Source organism: Leptodactylus fuscus, chromosome 1 (genome assembly GCF_031893055.1).
Source record: "Leptodactylus fuscus isolate aLepFus1 chromosome 1, aLepFus1.hap2, whole genome shotgun sequence".
In the NCBI taxonomy this organism is placed as follows: domain Eukaryota; kingdom Metazoa; phylum Chordata; class Amphibia; order Anura; family Leptodactylidae; genus Leptodactylus; species Leptodactylus fuscus.
The window spans coordinates 262500109-262518302 of NC_134265.1; the positions used below are offsets into that span (position 1 = coordinate 262500109).

The following is an 18194-nucleotide window of genomic DNA, read 5'->3' on the forward strand; positions in this document are numbered from 1 at the left end:
ATCCTATGACTAATGAGAACAATGGACATTAAAATAATGGTATTATAACCCAATCTAAGAAATGTCAAAAAAGGGAGGAGGAGATCTCTGGAAGGACAACCAATTTGCACAAAATGTATCATTCACCTAATAAACGTTGCACAATTTCAGACATGGTTAAAAAGCTGCACATCATTAATCATTAGATAACATTTTGTGCAGTTGATAAATTCACCCTAGAAAGTTATTTCTATACATTTCTAGAGTAAATAGGACGATTAGACATGGACCCACAGGAACATGCAGCAAAAGTACACTTTTATTTACAGGTCTACTTTCATGCCTCTATCCCTTGACACTCAAGCCAGCTAACCCCCTCCTTCCCTTCCTTGTTCAGTGATAGTAGTCCTCTGTTCAGTGTCACACAAGCCTTAGCTATACCATGCTCCACAAAGTCTAATTCCCGCTTCTATCTCTATGGTACCAATGATTGTTAGACCGTTATTATTTTAAACTTCAAAGAAAGAGAATCGTATGCACCAAATATTTGTAGCATAGTATATTAATGCACTTCTGCATATGACATAACTATTACAAAGGTTCCCAAAACTTTATTTAGATATTCCTTCCGACAACGACTAGACCAGAGTAATACGAGACACGATCAACCCTGCCAAGCTGTATTCATGTTGTCGTACATTGCTTGAAAATGAAAATGTCCAATCAATAATGTAAACGAGCGTCTTGATGAACAAATTTGTCATGTTCACTCCAAGTACTGCGTACATCCGCGGAAACCTGAGCTACATCTCAACCACAGTACTTTATGTATCCAGTTTGGACAGCAATGGCTGTGGAACAGAAAGCAATATTTATATGGCACTACATACAGGATATATATATATATATATATATATATATATATATATATATACACACACTCACCGGCCACTTTATTAGGTACACCATGCTAGTAACGGGTTGGACCCCCTTTTGCCTTCAGAACTGCCTCAATTCTTCGTGGCATACATTCAACAAGGTGCTGGAAGCATTCCTCAGAGATTTTGGTCCATATTGACATGATGGCATCACACAGTTGCCGCAGATTTGTCGGCTGCACATCCATGATGCGAATCTCCCGTTCCACCACATCCCAAAGATGCTCTATTGGATTGAGATCTGGTGACTGTGGAGGCCATTGGAGTACAGTGAACTCATTGTCATGTTCAAGAAACCAGTCTGAGATGATTCCAGCTTTATGACATGGCGCATTATCCTGCTGAAAGTAGCCATCAGATGATGGGTACATTGTGGTCATAAAGGGATGGACATGGTCAGCAACAATACTCAGGTAGGCTTTGGCGTTGCAACGATGCTCAATTGGTACCAAGGGGCCCAAAGAGTGCCAAGAAAATATTCCCCACACCATGACACCACCACCAGCAGCCTGAACCATTGATACAAGGCAGGATGGATCCATGCTTTCATGTTGTTGACGCCAAATTCTGACCCTACCATCCGAATGTCGCAGCAGAAATCGAGACTCATCAGACCAGGCAACGTTTTTCCAATCTTCAATTGTCCAATTTCGATGAGCTTGTGCAAATTGTAGCCTCAGTTTCCTGTTCTTAGCTGAAAGGAGTGGCACCCGGTGTGGTCTTCTGCTGCTGTAGCCCATCTGCCTCAAAGTTCAATGTACTGTGCGTTCAGAGATGCTCTTCTGGCTACCTTGGTTGTAACGGGTGGCTATTTGAGTCACTGTTGCCTTTCTATCAGCTCGAACCAGTCTGGCCATTCTCCTCTGACCTCTGGCATCAACAACGCATTTCCGCCCACAGAACTGCCGCTCACTGGATGTTTTTTCTTTTTCGGCCCATTCTCTGTAAACCCTAGAGATGGTTGTGCGTGAAAATCCCAGTAGATCAGCAGTTTCTGAAATACTCAGACCAGCCCTTCTGGCACCAACAACCATGCCATGTTCAAAGGCACTCAAATCACCTTTCTTCCCCATACTGATGCTCGGTTTGAACTGCAGGAGATTGTCTTGACCATGTCTACATGCCTAAATGCACTGAGTTGCCGCCATGTGATTGGCTGATTAGAAATTAAGTGTTAACGAGCAGTTGGACAGGTGTACCTAATAAAGTGGCCAGTGAGTGTATATAAATATATATATAATATATATATATTTAAAAAACAAACAAACAACAATCCGGTCTGTCAGCAACTTATATGGATGGAAAATGTCATTTTATTGGAAAAAGCATTACACCACGTATCGGTCCACACAAGTGCTATACATATATATATATATATATATATATATATATATATATATATATATATATATACATATATATATATATATATATATATATATATGAGATATGAATTGATGGATTGCTAAATGTCTTTGGAAGCATGTATGTTGGGCTGTATGTATGGAAGGCATAGTGTAAGTTCTTTACTATAGATCTACTTCTTGCAGATAGAGACAATAAGTGTAGGGGCAACACTCAGTAATAAGTTAAAAAACATCCTTTATTTCTTAAATCACATAAAATAAAATCACAGAGTAGAGATGTCGGCATGAACTGAAACACCAGCCAACTGTTTGTGCGGTATCCCTACACTGCAATGATGTTTTACCATTTCATTCAATGTTAACAACAAATTTCCCTCAGGGTCGTGTGAATAAGTCATTAAAATTGTATGTAAAAAAAACACTATAGGTTTTGCACATAGATGTAGCACAAAGTCCAGTCACATCAACAAAAATAATCAGAAAATCAGATAAGGTGTAAAAAGGGAACCAACAATGATAGAGCTGGACATTGCGGTCTACATAGACCTTCCTTAGTGTATCTCTAGCATGGCTGAGTATGGAAAGACAAGCCTATGCCTGGAGCACCAAGCACAAAGAGAGATACACAAAAAGACAACTTTTTGATCTGTGAAAGTTGTGGGTTCTACACCCATCTAAAGAACAGGGCTCACCAAACCCCTGTCCATGTAGGTCTTCCTATCTCTATTCAAGTCTATTGGAGTTTCTAAAAAAACCTTGCAAGCAGCCCCAGCTATTTTCAGACTTCCGACAAACATAAGGGTAAGTTCACACGATGTAACGTTGAGCGTGATCTGGCACGTGTACACGTGCCGGCAGATGACACGCTCAAAATGCTCCCATTCATTTCAATGGGAGTTAGGAGCGTATATGCCGCGTTATTTTGCGTCCGTGGTCCTGCGGGTCCTGCATCAATCCTATAGAAATGCCATAAATATACCTTGTGCGAATACCCCTTTTGGAGGGCTGTGCCGATTAATTGTGACACTTTTTTCCTTTTTTACATCAATGTTTTATCACAGTTCAGCTACAGCGGGTTGTAGGCATTCTGTCTCATATGTCAACCTATACAATGTAGAAAATGTGCGACAATTTTCATATGTAACATTTTCTTGCAGATTTTGGTGCCAACATTCAGACTCGTACAACTGTATAATTATCAATATGAATATTACATTAGCCTTATGCTTAAAGGTCATGAGATCATATTTTATACTTCATTCGTGATCAGAAACCTCTCTGAAAGGACGTGGTAAATATCAACATAAGAAGGTGTTTTTATTCTATTTCTCACAAAAAAAAATAAAGGTTTAGAAAAGAGAACAGATGGTAATGATACTGGCAATAGCTGGTGATTAACACCATGTTAGAATTGTGCTGATGTGGATAAAGCCGTCCACGGCTGGCAAGATTCCACTGCAGGCCAGATATTACAATATGTAGCATCTACACACTTGATTAATTATTCTCGTTTACTGCTAAATTTGGAAAAATGCAGGACCAGAAGTACAGGGTCAAACTTCAGCATACCAAAGTGGCACTTAAAGAAGGGGCATCACAAATGATGTTGTACTAAAAGAACATTTGTATCCTAGAAGAAACCTTAGGGTATGTTCACCCACTGGAAACCTTTTCCGCTGTGTGAATTCTCCGCGCGGCTAGACGCGATGGAATGCTGATGCATTGTGCTACTGATTAGGCCCGAACGGATGAAGTGAGTAGCTGTCTCAACCACGGAATCCGCGGGAAGAAAGGGCATGTCGCATCTTTTTCCCGCTAGCTGAAAAAAAATCGCAAAGCAGGGAAAAAAAGCAAGCGGCTCCCATGCAAATGAATGGGTGCTTTTTTTGCAGGCGGATTTTGAAGCGGATTCCGCGGCAAAATCAGTCTGCAAAAAACTCTATGTGAATTAGTCCTTATTGTGAAGAGCATTTTACCCGAATGAAAAGTCGCCAGTAAATGTAACAATGTCCATTGTCTCAATCTGTCACGCTTCGAAAACTCTACACCATTGTTTCAAAACATTTTTATGCAACGTACCCCCTAGTGAGAAAACATCCCAACTGAGTACCCCCAAGGTAGTGATCACTTATAAATATTAACAAAATTAAGGCTTTGTTTGTAGCCTCTGTCAAGTTACGTAAAGGCCCCCTCGGTGCCCCCATTTGTAGTACAATGACCCCTAGTGCCTACATGTGTAATATATTAGCCCCTATGATGTGTAATATAATGGCCCTTACAGTGTTCTACATGTAATATAATGATCTCCACATATAATATAATGCTTACACTCAGTGATATTTAAGGAGCAAGTGATAAGCTGCATTCATTACTTACCACTCTGCTAAATGTTTCCTCTGAACATCCATGGGTGCCATGCTTCCTTTACAAGAGCAATATGCGCTTCCACCCCCTGGGGAGCGAGTAGTAAGCTATATACAGCAGGCCCTTGAGCAGAGAAGTACTGAAGGCAGATCACCACTCATTTACCAGGGCATCTGTAGCTGCAAAAAGCTGTATCTCCATTAGTACTGATGAAAGTGCTCATTGTGCTCTTAAAGGAAGGATGGCGTCCATGGGTGTAAGGGCAGTGGATCTCACCTCAGTGCATAGCCCCAATTAACCAATTAATAGCACTAACAGACCATTTTTAAAACATATTTTTTTCAGCCCAAAAAAACCCTTTAATTACTAATGATCTATCCGTAGGACAGGTCATTAAAGGGGTTGCTCTATTTTTATTTTTTTTTTAATTTTAGGCCCAAGGACAGATATGTTTTTTTTCAACTTCCCTGCCCCAATTATAAAAAATAAAAAATATCCCGACAAGCCCTTTAATATCTGGTAGGTGGGATCTTCCACTGATCAGCGGTTGGCAGGACTATATCGGTCATTTACAGAATGGGTTTGGCCTCCTATAACCTACATGAAGAGGAAACGTTATATAACATCATAGTGTATGCATATTGGCCATGTAATTATAGCTGCGTGGATGACACAGGCGGTATAGCTGTAATACAATTAGTTCATGTCTGCTCTATGCAGCATGTACTGTATGTTCTGCACATGCCAAATCATTTGCTGTTACAGCTAGAATTACCAGCCTACTTATTCAATGACTGCTAAACTTACAGGCAAGAACACCCTCCTGATTATAGGAATAAGACTCCTTAGATGCAACTGCTGGATGGAGACTGCATTGCTTGTGTGCTTCTGGTTTGGATTAGTTACGGTGACAGCAGATGGCTACGCTTTACAGCATACATTATGTTAGGTCATACATGCATTTAATCCCCATTATACTTTTTCTCTACGCTGTTCAACAATGTGGGGGATTCAATCCTAAAGTATCCTATCCCCCAAGATAGAAAAAGGTAAATATAATACTTGTCCTTTCCTGTCACTTGTGTCTGTTTTTGGGAAAGTGTGTCTCTACCTATATTGCTGCTTTTATTCAAAGTTGTTACCCAGGAATAACTGACTTGTATGTTTGCTCATTATCTTATTCTACTGATCAGTGGTACACACAAATGGATATCCAAGGGATATGCCATCAATGTCTGGATTACAACAGTCCTTTCATCCATTTCATTGAGTTGTGCCAGATATCGCACATCAATCCCATTCAGGTAAACAAGACAAAGCTCGTGATGGTGCTACTAAAAGTAAAGAGCTGTGCCTGGTAAGCATGGCAGTCACTGGACTACTGAGGCACCTTCAAATAGCTGACTGGCTTGGGTGGCCACTGACCTAACAATGATGACTTACCCTAAGAATAGGCCATGAATTGTAATATCTCCTTTAAGACTTTAATCTAGAAACCAACACTGTAAAGTTTTAATTAGCAAGAATCACATTCTTCACCACTTAGAAAACAGCACTGGAAAGATAACAAGGTGTTATTTCACACAAGTTCAGTAGTGACGGAAAAGTGTTATGCACGGTGAGAAATTAATAGCTGGGACAAAGAACTGTCAAGAATATATCCAGAGAAAAAGGGGACAAGAATATTTCATGATTAGGAGAACAACAACTTACTTAAATAAAACCTGAATGCAATAAATATAAGCACAACACCAGCAATATCACACAGTTGTAAATATTAAGAAAAATAATATAAATCTTTATTGAGATTCATAAACTACATAGATATACAGATTAAACATGAGAGCAACACTTGAATAAAAAATAACCCGAGTGGATATAATTCTGTACATATCAAACAAACTGAGCTATATGCTGCAGCTGCAAAAAAAAAAAAAAAAATCCCAAAATGTACTTTTTTTGTTGCAGGTTTTTGTAACAATTTTTCAAGCCAAAGCCAGGAATGGATTAAACAGAACGTACAAGTATAAGAACTTCCGATATACGGTATTTCCCATTCCTTTTGTAACCCTTCTTGGCTTTGGCTCAAAAAACGCAACAAAATCTGGAACAAAAAAACCTGTGTTTCCTCAACGTGGGGCCTTAGCCTGAGGCTAAGTTCACAGGGAGTTTGATCAGGGTTTTGGCATTGTCAAAGCCAGACTGGAAAACGCGTGAGGAGTTTCCTGAGGCGATTTTTGCCATTTGAAGCGTTTCCTGAAGGCGTTTTACGAGGAGTTTCCTGATCCGTTTCTTCTTGGGATGTGGTCATCAATTTATATTTTAAAAAACCAAAATATTTGCCAAAAACGCTTCAGGTTCCGCTTCAGGTTTCTAACCAAAAACCATGAGCAGGAAAAACCAGCTCACATTGACTTGCATTGAAACCATGAGTCGGAAAACGCTCAGGCTTCAAAAAAGAATGAACATCTCGCTTCTTTTTTGCCACTAGCAGAAAAAACGCTAACGGAAAAGACTCAGAAGCGTATTGTATACTTTGAATGGTAAGGTGTTTTTTGGTTCAGGGTTTGGAGGCGGATTTCTGCAAAAACCCTGACCAAAAAACCCTAAAGGGGTTTTCCAGGCAAAAATTATTTTCTCTTTTTTAAAAAAATCAAGTCTGTTAGTTCTATTAATGGGTTAATAAGTGCACACAAATACTTTAGCAATGTTTTGAGTGATTTCTGGGAGCGCCTGTCATCCTCTGCATTTGTTTACATGGGTAGCTTCCTAGTATTTTGTCCTACAACCACCATGATGCATTGCTCTTCACTCAGAGATGATTCACTTTACCTCCCCCTCTCACTCCCTCCCTGTTTCCCTAGCTACCCCGCCCACTACTAGCCTTTGCTAACTCAGCCCACCCCCCTTCACCCCATCATGATTACCTGTCTTCCTGTCCGGATCTTCTGGGCATGGGAGAGACGGCTCCTCCTCCTCTTTACATGTGCCGGCACTCTGGCTCTATTGCACAGGCATGAGAGCCCAGCAGAAGTCAAGAAGAGAAGGAGCTGGCGCCCCAGAAGAGAGTAAAGGTCACGTTCCAAACTTCAATGGGAAACCTGAAAATGTGCCTGGGGCAGTAACATGAGCACCCCGGCGATTTGGGTAAATATACATTTTTTGTAAATTAAGTTAGAAATTGGGTGGGGGAAAGGTGTTTATCTTAGTGTAGAAGTATCATTTCATCCTAAGCAGCCCCTTTAATAAAGACTATTGTATCACCTAACCCATCAAAGAATAGAAATTCCAAACATACATAAGGAAAATCAAATAGGAAAATGTAGAAAGACAAAAGATGGAACTAAATTGGTATACCGACCACTAAGGAGGGCGCACTGCAACGCACGTTTCACCAATGGGTTCCTCTGTGAAGCTATGGTAAAGTTCTCCTGTTTATAGGGTCACATGACAGATTACACACTTGTGCTTACTACCAATCCAGTGTGGTAAATCACCACTCAAATCGATATTATATTATGACTCAAATTCCTCCTCCTAAAAACTCCTCACCATAGGACTGTATGGTGAGGCGCGTTTTGGAGGAGGAATTTGAGTCAGTTTCCTGACCAAAAAACTCTGTGTGAACGCAGTCTAACATTTTCACTCCATTAGATGGCATGAAGGGTCTTTTTAAGGCTAAGGCCACAGATTGCAAAAAAGCTGTGTTTTTTGAGTTGTTGTTGCATATTTTCCTGTGTGTTTTGTGAGCCAAATCCAAGAGTGACTTTAAAAGGAATGGGAAATATAAAGAAAGCACTTATACTTCTCCCTCCTGACAAACCCACTCCTGGCTTTGGCTCAAAAATCGTACAAAAAAAATAAAATAAAAAATACAGCTTCTCTGCAATGTGTCGCCTCATCTTAAAGCGTTTCCTGGGTATTTGATATTGATGCCCTAACATCAGTGTTGTTCCTCAGATGTGTGCCTGTCCATCTTCTTCTTTAGTGCTGCCTCACATATTTCAGACAGGCAAAGGTGGCACCTAACAACTTATCACAGAACAGTTTTCATATAGTGCTCTCAAAAAATATAGCGTCGCTGTGATTAGTTGATTTAGACAATGTTAGTTTTCCTTTAAAGAGGATCGTTCATGTCCTCATCGATGTGTGGTATTATATACCCTAAAAAACCATCAGTGGGCTCGTTGCTGGAGGTATCGGTGCCGTTAATTTCAGCACGGATATCTCCCCACTGTCAGAAGGGCGTTCCTCATAGCTCAGCATCATCACTGGTCTATAATGAATGCCCCCCGACAGTACTAGGCTATGTTAGAGTACACATCAGAGGAGACGTTCCTTACAGCCCAGCGATGACATAACGCTATAAGGCCAACCCTTCTGACAGTGGGGAGATATCGGTGATGAAATTAATGGCACCGATAACTCCAGCAGCAGGGCACATACGGGAAAAGCCAACAATGCAGTGAATTCAGAGCAGTCAACTTTCTAGCAGTATATGAAACTGAATATTTATGAGGACATGGAAGGTCATTAATAATTCCCATAAATCTCCCTCTAAGGCTGCTTCTACATGGCATTGTTTGGTCAGTGATTTTGTTTAGTGATTATAAACCAAAATTAGGAGTGGAGATGACACAGAGATCAGGTATAATAGACATATTTGTACCTATTCTGTGTTTTTAACCCACTCTTAGGGGGCATTCACACTGCCCCCCTGAAACTGGACAGGGGACGGCTTGCCAGAGGTCAGCTTTAAAACCCATTCATTCTAATGGGTATTTAAAGGTCACTGCTGGAGTCCGCATGCAGCTTCTCTGTCTGGAAACCGTTTTTTTTCCACGGACACAAAGTCGTACATGCAAAAGAGGCGGAGAGGTTGCATATGGACACCAGCGGTCCCCTGTCCAGTTTCCCCGAGGTTTAGAACGGAAACCCTGGGGAAGACAGCAGCAGTAGTATGAACACTCCCGAAATTTTGCTTCACAATCACTGAACAAAATCACTGACCGTATGAAAATAGCCTAAGGTCTCATGCACATGACTGTGTGCCATTTCAGTGTGCTGTTTTGGTTTTTCCTGGATAGCGAACTGACCCATTTATTTCAATGGAGCTAAGCACACTACTATGTTTTCCATGGGTCCATGTGCGGGCCGTGAGTCCATGCCGCAAAGAACATATCCTATTTTGCTCAGTGTTTTTGGCATCATGTAGCCAATAGAAGCCTATTGGACAAAGAAAACAATGTATTTGTGGAACAGTTACCCACAGGGTTGTTATTTTTAGTTAATACGGATGACACACTGATGCAATACTGACCATTTTTGTTACAAACAGCACTGATGCTGAAGAAACTGAACAGTCATATTTTGTGGGCTGGAAAATACACGTGGCCATGTGCATGTTGTGTGCGTGTCATGAGGTTGTGACTGACTGACAGAGGACGTGTGCTGCCTGTACCGCCATAGCCCCATTCTTTGGGGTCAGTTTTGCTCCAAGGACTATGAAAATAGAAGGATGTGTATACAGAGCCATAGACAAGAATGGGTGCTAGTGCGCATAAGGCCTTATTCTGAGGAGACTCAACACACTGCAGTATTTATTGGGCATCCTGAGTTGAGTTGCTCCAGGTTGCAGAATAGTCATGAAGAATATTTTGAGGTTGCAGAGACCACACGTAGGATAAGTTTATGGTGACAGTTCTCTAGCTATACTTTGAGCGTACATAGGTCACCAGTGTGGTGCATGGCACCAGGGCAGCGCCTATACTTCCCATACTACACGGCGGGCACAACGAGCTCTTCATTCAGCAGCTCCTAGCTAGTGTGTGAGATTACTCAGCAGCCCCGCCCCGTGACGTCATCAGACACGGTGTCTATTCCAGCGGTCAGCACAGAGCAGCCGCCTTCCAATTGGCGCGCTGTGTGTCAGCAGACATCACAAGATAACGCTGATTGGTCGCTCAGTCAGAGCGGCTGCAGCTGTCATTCAGCGCTCTACTATGCCGCATGAGGTGAAAACTCCCATTCAAATTCCTACATTCGCTCTACGCGGGCAACAATGCGCTTTTCTGCATTCCTCTAAGTACTGGACAGCCGAAAGAATGACAAGCACAAACCCTGTCAGCAGTCTGTAATGTGGCATATTGGTGTCATGTGGTGGCACAGCCCGAAGAGTTAGAGGCACTTGTCTGAAAGATAGTGCCCCCCCCTCCCAAACACCCACCACACTGCTCCTCAAAAACACTGCCAGCCACATAGACTAGAACCCTCTCATCAACAGTGCTGCCCTCACCCCAGGGTGGTCATGAAGGGCACTAGCAGCCCATATTATCCCCACAAGTGGTCAATGCTTTGTCAGTCTGAAGTTGGTTATGCTCTAGGTACTTGCAACGAGACATCCTTTCCTGAATAGGAACTACTATGCGGATGGTGCAGCGGTTACAGACTGCCATTTCCACATAGGAATCAATAGTCGAGATGCTCCCTGACCTGCGCAGACGCCTGAACAAAGATATCAGCCAAGGGAATGGACCAGAAGGCCCAGCCGGTGATGTTACCAGCGTCTGCCCACCCACTCCCTTCCATATAAGAGTAGGGCTACGTGGCAACTTTGGCCATACAGCATAACGTGTGATCACATGGCGGCATGTAACATTAGTTATGAAAGATCCAAACCTGTTGTCGTTTTGTTGGTAGGTCACATGAGACTGCCCACAAAGACCTCAATGCAAGTTGACCATTACACACATGCGACATGGCTGCAAATCTAAAATTTCAAGGTCACCATATAGCACCAGTCCAATCCATGGGTTGTAATTTATCAATTATTTCTCTGAAAAATAAAAGATGCCGCTTTAACCCTTAAGTACTATCATGGAGTCTATCAAACACAGATTATGATAGACACTATGATTGTACTTAAGGGTTAAGTTCATTAACATCTGCAGTGGCGGCTTTATTGGGAGTCCAATAAAAAAAGCCCAACAAAATATTCTCAACAATGGCTCTTTAGTGGCAGATTATTCAGTACAAACTCCCACTGAGATGTATGTGAAGCAGTTTTACAAAAATAGCTTAAACAAATGGTAGAAGTTTAGGGAAACAATTGTTTTTAAAAAAATAACATTGCGGAAAAGCTTTTTATGTTGCAGATTTTGCTACTTTTTTTGAACCAAACCCACAAGTGACTTCAAAAGGAATGGGAAATATATAGGAAGCTCTAATATTACTATCTTCTGCAGAATCCACTCCTGGATTTGGTTTAAAAAAAAAAAAAAGAAAGAAAACCACAGTAAAATCTGCAAAACTAAGGGCCCATTCACATGGGTAAACGTAAAAATAAGTCTGCCATTGACTTCAATGACATTTTTTTTACACGTGTAAAAATACACGTCAAAATACATGTCAAAATACACGTGTAAAATGTCATTGAAGTCAATGGGAGTCTTATTTTTACACGTGTATTTTGCCAAAATACACACGCGTTTACTCCGTGCGAAAGGGCCCTAAAAGCTGCGTTTCTGCAACATGGGGCCTTACCTTGGTTCACATCTGCGTTGATAATCCGTTCGTGGAGTCCACATGGGGACCCACCAAATGGATTACCGAACACATTTGCAAGCGGTGTGCAGTAAAAGCACACGGACCCCATAGACTATAATGTTTGCTGTGCGCTGCCTGCACGAATCATGCGGACATGAAAGTAGATCATGATCTACTTTTCTGTCCACATGTTCCGTGCGAGCAGCATGCAGAGAGCACACGGGCCCCATTATAGTCTATGGGGTCCGTGTGCTTTCACTGCATAGCGCTTGCAAATGCGTTTGGTATGCCGTTCGGGGGTCCACATGCGGACTCCCCCGAACGGATTACCAACACAGATGTGAACGAGGCCTTAGCCTGATAGGGCTGCAGCTTTGAATGAGCAATGTGATCCCTTTATTCTCTGGATGAGGGTCCCACAGGTCAGAAACCAAACGATCAAAAAATAATGGCATGTCCCATTATAATATAATTGCAGAAAATGATGATGATGATATTTATGGCATAGATTCTACACGTCTAATTTCTGACATATTTGTAGAACCTAATTAGTTTAGCACCAGGCACATCATCCAGTAAAGCAAGTAGTGAGGAGAATATTCTTAGTAATTAGTAGACACTGTTTACCAAGGAACATAATCAATGCCCAGATGAATTTTATCCCCAGATGAATATACCAGTAAAAGGCTGCAAATTAATTTAGGGCAAGCAACACAATTCTGTATTTTAATTAGAGTAAAATTATTACTAGTATTTAAAAGTATTTTAAAAAAAAATAGTTTTAAACTTAGCCTACGTTCAAGTTGCTGCTGAATGTCCATTGTTCTGATTTGTCAGAAAATAAAATAAAAAAGTTTTGCGTATTTAACAGATACAAACAGAATACATTCTTGTCTATGGTGCTGTATTAAAGAGCTATATATATCATTTGTAGGAGGAAACTTAAAACAAATGTGTATATAATCTTACAGCAGTAAGGGAGCCTTCACACGGAGTATACACTCCGCTCATTCTGAACGTAAAACTCGTTCAGAGTGAGCGTCGTAAAAACCATATACCATTGACTTCTATGGGTGCCGGCATACGCGCGTATCACATTGAAAGCAATAGGTAAAAAAGCCTCCCATTGATTTCAATGGGGAGCGTATACTCCGTGTGAGGGCTCCCTAACAAACATTTACTTTTGTGACCAAAATGTCTCAGAGCACATCTTGGAAACTGTTGGTGTTGTGTGGAGATTGGTTGAGCAAGGATACCAGAGGTTGCTCATTATTCGGTCAATCTATACAGGAAGCTGATGAACGTTTCAGTTAAGCTGAGGATCCACACTGCAGAAACACAGCTTTTTTTGTTGCAGATTTTGTTGCGTTTTTTGAGACAAAGCCAGGAGTGGATTGAGCAGAATGGAGAAGTATAAGAACTTCTTATTTATTTGCCATTCCTTTTGTAGACACTCTTGGCTTTGGCAACCAGAATACTTAGAAGAAACCACAAACTCCATGCCACGGTCAGATCTGAAACCAACAATGCTAAGCACTGGGACTGGGACTGACTAGTTATAAAGTTAGGTTCACATCTGTGCCTGTAGTCCGATTGGGGATTCTGTTCTCCATTCCGCTCTAAAAATGCGGAGAGAAAAGTCCTGAAAGCACGACTTTTCTCTCCACATTTTTTTGAGTGGTAATCGGGGTAATGGGGTCCACGGGTAACCGTTTTTTAAAGAGGATTAGGTTTCCATTTGTGGGGTCCCCAAACAGACCCTACGAATGGAAATCCAAATGCAGGTGTGAACCTAGCTTAAGTATGCCCTGTCTAGGAAAACTGATACTACTGACTAATTGGATACTACTGACAAATCTTTTGCACAAGAAAGGGCCCTGCATCAAAGATGTTACACATTTTCAACAAACTATGCTAGAAAACTGGAAAATATTGGATACTAAATTACTCCAGTATATGGGGCAAAGCAAAATGGTGCAAACTGGAAGGTAAGTTGCTGTCACTTGCTCATTATTACTAGTCATCAGGCAGTCAACAATACACAGGCAGATATATCACTACCCTTATGACTCTTGTAGAGTAAAAAAGTTGCAAACCTGGGGTGGTAAATGCCAGTCTTGATAAATCCTCCCACTGTTCTGTAATAAACTTAAGACTACCATGATCGATTTGTTCACTAAATATTTGCTCATTCAATTACCAGATTTCCACTTTGAGTCTTTTGGGTACAATATACCAAAAGATTTCATTAGAAAGTGAAACTGGTATCATAAAGCTGGCCATACACATTAGATTCTTGTTGGCCAAAGTGGCAGATTCATCCATGTTCCCTGATGAACAGCCAGAAATCTGACACAAAGATGTCAGATGAACGTTTTTGCTCACAGCCGTCTAACAGCAGACTTTAATCTACCAAAAACGATTTGGTCATGCTGGAAATTTTCAGATGGTAAGTAACAGTGTTTGGCATGAGTGACAGCTTTTGGCCAATCACTAGCCAACTTGTGCACATTCACTGCACTTGTTTAACAAACTGCCATCCCCCCCAATCAAGTAGATTAGTCCTTAATTTATATCATGCTAGTTTCACACTAGCGTTAGCTGTCCGTTGTTCTGGTCCATCGGAGGAACAAATGGTCAATAAAATGGCGGTTACATATGGAGCCCGAAAGACTGACTAAAATGGGGTCAGTTGGGTGTCTGATGTTTTTAATCTGAATCGATGTGCTAAAAAAACAGGTTCAACTCAAATGTGTAGTACGCAGTTTAGCAAATTGATACAAGATGTGTACAATGTAGCTGGCACTTGTCATCAGCTTAAAGGGATTTGTCACCAGGGTTCTCTATATCAAACCAGGTACAGTGCATTGTAAGAAATGGGGACTTCCTGGCTGGAGACATGGGAAGCTTTAACACGCCCCATTGCACTTGAGTTTCATTTCCATATTTCTAACAACAACGTTTTCAAGGAAATGGTACATCTATTGGACTACCTAAAGGTTTGATGGTGTTCAACATAACGTCTGCTGTTATTGGTCTGATGATGAGGTTCCTGGTAACAGACTCACTTTAAGGTATCTGGTAAAAGACCTGTCATGTGATCATTAGTCATTAGATTTAAGCATTTGTCACATTCCCAGGAGTTCCCAGCAAACAGATCATTTTGTTGGTGAAATTGGCATAATCGGAGATGCCCCTATTGGAGACATCATACAGGGGTCCAAGGCAGGGGATCCCTTCTATGATGGGTTGTCTATATGAGATAATTCTGCATGCTGCAGATACAGCATCCATCCTGGGAAGTCTGTCACAGCTATGGCAGTCATTGTATCATTCACGCTTTTAGATCATTCTGATGACAAGTATAGCAGTCTACCAGACCCTATTTTTTTATGGATCTAGCAAAGCTGTCATGTCTATTGAAATTGAAAGCTAACATGCTAGTGTGAAATCTAAGAGCAACTTTCCATGGCAGAATTTTTGCCACAAAAAATCCACCTTCCATTCATTCTAATAGGAGGCAGGCACTGCTTTTTCTACTAGTTTAACAAAATGAGTTAGTGGAAGACAGGGGTGTCCTGCCCAACCTTCAGGAGAATTCCACCCAAACTTCCTATTGATGTTAATGGCTGTAAAGGTAAGTTCACACGCTGGATATCCGCTTCAGAATCCTCATCATTTTGCACCCTCCCAACTCTCCATGGCAGAATCCCAAAGTAGAGCATTGTGGAATAAAAATGCCTCATGGATGCGCCCTACTGTAACACATGAAGGAGAAATGTATTAACCTATTTACGCCACTTTTCTGTAAATATGGCACATTTTTTAGCGAACAGCTTTTTCTTGAGCTAAAGATGCACCACATTGTTCTTCTACACTCTGCTTGCCAGAATAGGGTGAGAACGCCTCAACGACAAACTTACAGTTCTCTGGAATTCTACATGAAATCTATGCCAGCTCCTGACAGGTGTAGACTTCTAGCACATGGGAGAGCCAAAGCTTTTAATAATTTAGGTACCTCTCATGCCAGCCAGGGACATCACCCCCAATGGGTCTATAGACCCAAGATAGAAAGACTGACCCTGTGTGCTGACGCTTCACACAGCCAACCAACATTCAGAACCTCGGCCCACTTCCCGCCTATGCTTCTCTTATCTATAAGACATTTTTGCATCTTCAGCATTTAAAAAAATCTCAGAAATGAATTCACTTTTTGATAAGGGGTTCTTGCCTACCATTCATTGCCACATGTCTGCTTGCTAACTTTTTGCCAGCAGAGAGAAAAGTCCTCAATGCAGGACGTCTCGCCTCCGATTTTCTGGGTTTTCTGTGGCGAAGTCTAGATGCGAACCTAGCCATAGAGTCATGACTGCATACCTACATTAAGGAGACTGTACCATACAATTAAGGCATGAGATGGGAGATAAAAAGGGGCAATTTTTGGACCTCAGTCGTATTTGTGCCTGACGTGCCACTTTTCTAAAAAGCAGAAAGTACCATTTGCAATGTACCATTTGTTGTGCCAAAGAACTGGTGGCAAACACCACTAGCCCCTGGTTAGTTTAGACTTTAACATCAGGCGCATGAACCAACCAAGAAGTGTAAGAGCTTAATTCATTTTGCTGCATCTCATTCCAATAAGACTGGCTGACTAAATGACCAGTCGTAACAAAAATAAAAAATTGGTCCCATTGTGTCTTACATCATGTAGATTTTTTCCATGCGATTTTAGTGACTAAAGTGGCACAGGCTACAACTACATGTATATGCCTAGAATCTACTGTACAAATGTGAGCATCTTATTCTTCCATCCAAGAGCCATTAGATGAGCAGTAACACGTGCTACATATGTCTCTGAGCACAGCAACAGCAAGAGGAAGGACAGGTCAATGACTACACCGAGCATCCCACAGCCCGCCAATGAGCCAACAACCAGCTGTATACATGCACAGAAAATGATACCATGTATAGAAATAGGCGATAACCAGCATTTATAGAGCTGAATGGGTGCAGCACCAACATATTCCACATGACTGTACACAGAATGCAGTCCCCTCAGTCCCTGTCCCCAGGAGGCTGACAATCTATCACACTCTACAGGAAATTAACCCCTGCAGTACACAATAGAGGCATCCATCTAGTAACACACAGGGCTACAAGGGATGGTGCTGCGGCCGTTCAGGGGTTAATGGCCATTAGCTTATTACAGCTTAGGCCCTCTTACCCAGTATAAAGCCCTGCTGTGTATCCAACAGGCAATAGCTGCATCCATATAAGACCATTCATTGTATAGGCAGCAGGGCCCTGGCACATCAGCATGCACCCTGCACCCCAGAAAGGCCTGCTCCCATCAGTAGCCCTGGTCCAGGCAGCACAGACCGGGCATGTGATAAGTGTGCAGCAGGCAGGCAGGGACACAATCGCATCTCACTCCTACCTCTATGGACGTGCGTGGGAGATGCCCAGCACCAGGAGACACAGCCATACATCAGAAGGTACCTACCAGTTCTCCTGCATCCACTGGATCGCTTCATTCTCGTTAAACTGCTTCTCGAATTCATATTCCTGCAAAGTCAACACTGACATGTTCATTGCTGGCTGATACCTGGGAGGAGAGTGAGCCTGAGCCTTCCTGAGAGTCTCTTATAGACACACACCTCCTCCTCCCAATCCCCTTCTTTAGGTGTCTGTGTGCCTCTAACTGTACCCTTGATTTAGCATTGCTCTCTCCTCGCCCTATCCTCCTCCCGGGTCACAGGCTCTCCTCCTCCTTTCTTCTGCATCCACCCTGGCAGCACTGCAGCGCTGCGGTCCTAAAGCCGCCTCTTAGCTACACTGGAGCACCTGACACCCACACATCTCTGAGCACAGTGCTCACCAGCACCTCGACTTGTAGGTCTAATACAGAAGAACCCATTTATTTCACCCAAAGAAATACAAATAAACTAGTGCTTGTACTGAAAAAGACAAAGCAATAATACCCTTATCATTTTTATTATTA

At 41.8% G+C, this 18194-nt stretch overlaps 1 protein-coding gene across 1 annotated transcript in view; it reads right to left on the bottom strand.

Moving 5' to 3' along the window:
• Positions 1-17980, bottom strand: part of ELOVL6 (ELOVL fatty acid elongase 6) — a 69284-nt gene extending 51304 nt beyond the window's left edge. Inside the window, exon 1 of the mRNA XM_075286786.1 lies at positions 17697-17980. Coding sequence (XP_075142887.1) covers positions 17697-17785 — 89 coding nt within the window. The 5' untranslated portion in view covers positions 17786-17980. The remainder of the gene's footprint in view (positions 1-17696) is intronic.
• Between the last annotated feature and the right edge of the window lie 214 nt (positions 17981-18194).